The sequence below is a fragment of the Dermacentor silvarum genome, chromosome 10 (assembly GCF_013339745.2).
Source record: "Dermacentor silvarum isolate Dsil-2018 chromosome 10, BIME_Dsil_1.4, whole genome shotgun sequence".
Taxonomy (NCBI): Eukaryota; Metazoa; Arthropoda; class Arachnida; order Ixodida; family Ixodidae; genus Dermacentor; species Dermacentor silvarum.
This window is the reverse complement of record NC_051163.1, coordinates 110,833,632-110,836,449: the sequence shown is the minus strand read 5'-3', so window position 1 is coordinate 110,836,449 and position 2,818 is coordinate 110,833,632. Positions and strand designations below refer to the sequence as shown.

General features: G+C 51.2%; 1 protein-coding gene across 1 annotated transcript; it reads right to left on the bottom strand.

Annotated features, from left to right (window-relative positions):
* Positions 1-943: 943 nt before the first annotated feature.
* LOC119431770 (uncharacterized) lies at positions 944-1,949 on the bottom strand. The gene has a single exon (XM_037699237.2). The coding sequence runs from the start codon at positions 1,717-1,719 to the stop codon at positions 1,024-1,026; it is 696 nt and encodes a 231-aa protein (XP_037555165.2). The 5' UTR covers positions 1,720-1,949; the 3' UTR covers positions 944-1,023.
* Between the last annotated feature and the right edge of the window lie 869 nt (positions 1,950-2,818).

The window sequence follows — 2,818 nt, the reverse complement described above, 5'->3', positions numbered from 1 at the left end:
AAAAATGACTGTTAGACAGCGCAAACTGTAACTTCTGCCACGCGTCCCGCTTCGTTTGACGTCGATAAGACATGCCTGTGCCCTGCGCATCTTACAGCGTTATAACAAACGCAGCGCTTCCTCGCAGTTTGCTCCGAAGAATTCAGCCATGGACTAAAAATTATGGAAATGCGAACGCTCCAACGACGCCACCCCGCGTCACTCGCCCTCCCTCTGGCTTTCACAATGCCACGTGTTTTATTTCATAGCCGTAATACAAGAACTAAAGCTTAAGCTTTACTTCACGTTCATTCTGCGTGAGTAAAAAACGCCCGATTAGCTAAGCAGGCTAGGTGACTACACTAAAATATTTTCCACCCTTGAATGTGTTTAAAGTGTAAATTATCAGGCGAGCAGTGTGTGCGTGCGCGTGCAACAATTGCATGGTGACAACGAAATCGACAACAATAAAAGCATGAAGGCAGCCAAACACTGATGTGGGTGCACCGATAACCTCAAACTTCTAAAATGTAACTACGAATGAGAAAAATATTTGCCGTAGTTGAACGCGGTTAAATTAATTTTATCGAGCGATGTCACGGTTTTGCCTGCTTTGGGAAAGGACACAGACGCTGCTCGACGCGGCGATCGAATAGAGCTTCATGCTGCACGTCGCCTCAACGTGAACTAAGCGTCGAAAGCACAGCGCATACCAAGCTACCAGCACTCGGCGCACTTTGTACACATTGCAGATTGTTGTCAAGATGTGGGCGCCCACGCGGCGTACGCAGCAGCCACCGGTAGTGGCAAGCTAAGTCCCAGTTTCACCTTGGCTGAGCTTGAAGGTCAGATTTACGGAACCAGGCGTTTTCTGGGTACCTGCAGTAGTATAGCTAGCGCTCTAAATCTAATATACACCAATGTGTGTACACGGTAATGCAAAACGGCAACTACTGCCCAGAAAGAAATATTCATGCAGTTTATTTCACAACAATTAATATCCTTCCAGAGTAAACAGCAGCATCGCTGTCCACGCCATGGTCTTCACTTGCCCATACGAGGGGCACTGCTCGCCGTCATGTGCCCCGGGACGGCCGTATCCAGTTGGCTTTGAATCCGGGCGATCTGTTCGCTTAACAGACAGACCGTGTCCCGGAGCGCGTTGTCGTGGTCCGGCTCGGCAGAGGCGACAGCCAGCTCGAGCTTTCCGTGTGCGGCTCCCAGGTTGTCAAGCAGGGAGCGAGTGTCCACGGCGCGAAGAAAGACTCCTCGTTTGCCGCTGCATGCAGTGTAGTGATTCCGAAAGTCCTTGTAGGCAAAGGTGTCTCCGCATTTGGAGCACGTCGCCGAGTACAGGGCGCAGCTCTTCCGCAGGTGTTCGTCCAAGGCGCTCAGAGCTCCAACGAAGTCGCAGCCACAGCCAGCGTTGATGCAACGTACTCGCTTGCCGCCAGGGTGCCCGGTTTCCGGTCGGAACGGAGAATGGCTTACGAAGTATTCGCAGCAAAAAACATCGGATGATCTGCTTTTAACGTTCCTTATACGCGCACGACGTCCGCCGTAGCAGAGGTCACATATGACGTGCCGACAGTCGAGTAGCAACATTTCTGAGGACACAACACTACACCAGGCGCAAGCATGCCAATTCTCGAGCTTCTCCAAGAACTCCACTGTCTTCATTTCCACGTGGCTTCCAAATCCGTGCATGGTGCGTCTAAAACGTTGGACTGGGCCGCTCATGTCTGCCGAGTGGCGAGAGTCTTCGCAGAACTTGAGCACAGCTAGAGCCTTGCGCCAACGATCTGCAATCGAAAAAGCCCACCGCGCTGCTGCGGCTTCCGGGAAACCTCACGCCGTCTTCACGGCACAAGCTTCAAGACGCATTAAGCGTCTTCACGTCTAACCATTCCAATGTGGGCGTTGCTCAGACGCCAACGCGCATGTGTGATTGATGGCGTCTATAAGCGCCGCTGTCCAATTTACTCGCGCACGGGCCATTCCGCATTTCTTGCTCTGACGTAGACAAAAAGAAAACCGCGTAGAGCCGCAGACAGATCATGAGCAGCTTGCGCAGAAACGGCAAGTTTGCGCGACATAATTGCTGGCAGGTTAGCTGACGACGATCGCATATTGCCAAATCAAGAATGTAGACAAATCGAGTCACCTTTCATACAATTTTTACGCGATTAAGTTCCGCGACGTTGTATCGGTGATTATAGTGATGCTTTGGGAGAGGAGGAGCCATTGGACGTCGATTATACTTATCAAACTTATGGCTCTTATAAATTCCTCGGTGTGTTGTTTAGTGGACAGTTGGGGCCCATTGCGACTTCCTGCGTAGTTCATACTACAGCGCTTCGAAGACTTGAATTGTGGCCTGTTGAGTGGCGCGGCGGTCACCTGGCATGGACGACAAGCAGCAAAGATTTAGATACCGCGTGTGTGGCTTCGGAAATCACATCGAACAGAAGACTGTCGAGTTTAAGAAAAAAGTCGATGACGTGCAAGTTTGCAGCTGGTGCGGCGTGGTGTCATCAAATCCATCTTGCCTCTCATGCTTCCATATAGTCTGTGATGAGTGTCTGGAAGATGCGAACAAAGCGGCTGTAACTGTGTGTCCGATCGACAAGCAAAATCTCAACGCCAAACACCGTACTTCCGGACTAAAGGAGACGCTGGGTAGGAAGAACGTGCGTTGCGTGAATGTCGACAGCGGCTGCAACTACACCGGACGCCTCGCGGAACTGAACCACCACTTACTCAAAGACTGTGCCTTCTACCGGAAGGAGTGCTCGAAGTGTGAAAAGGCCATGGCTGTCAAGGACTTAGTCGCCCACTT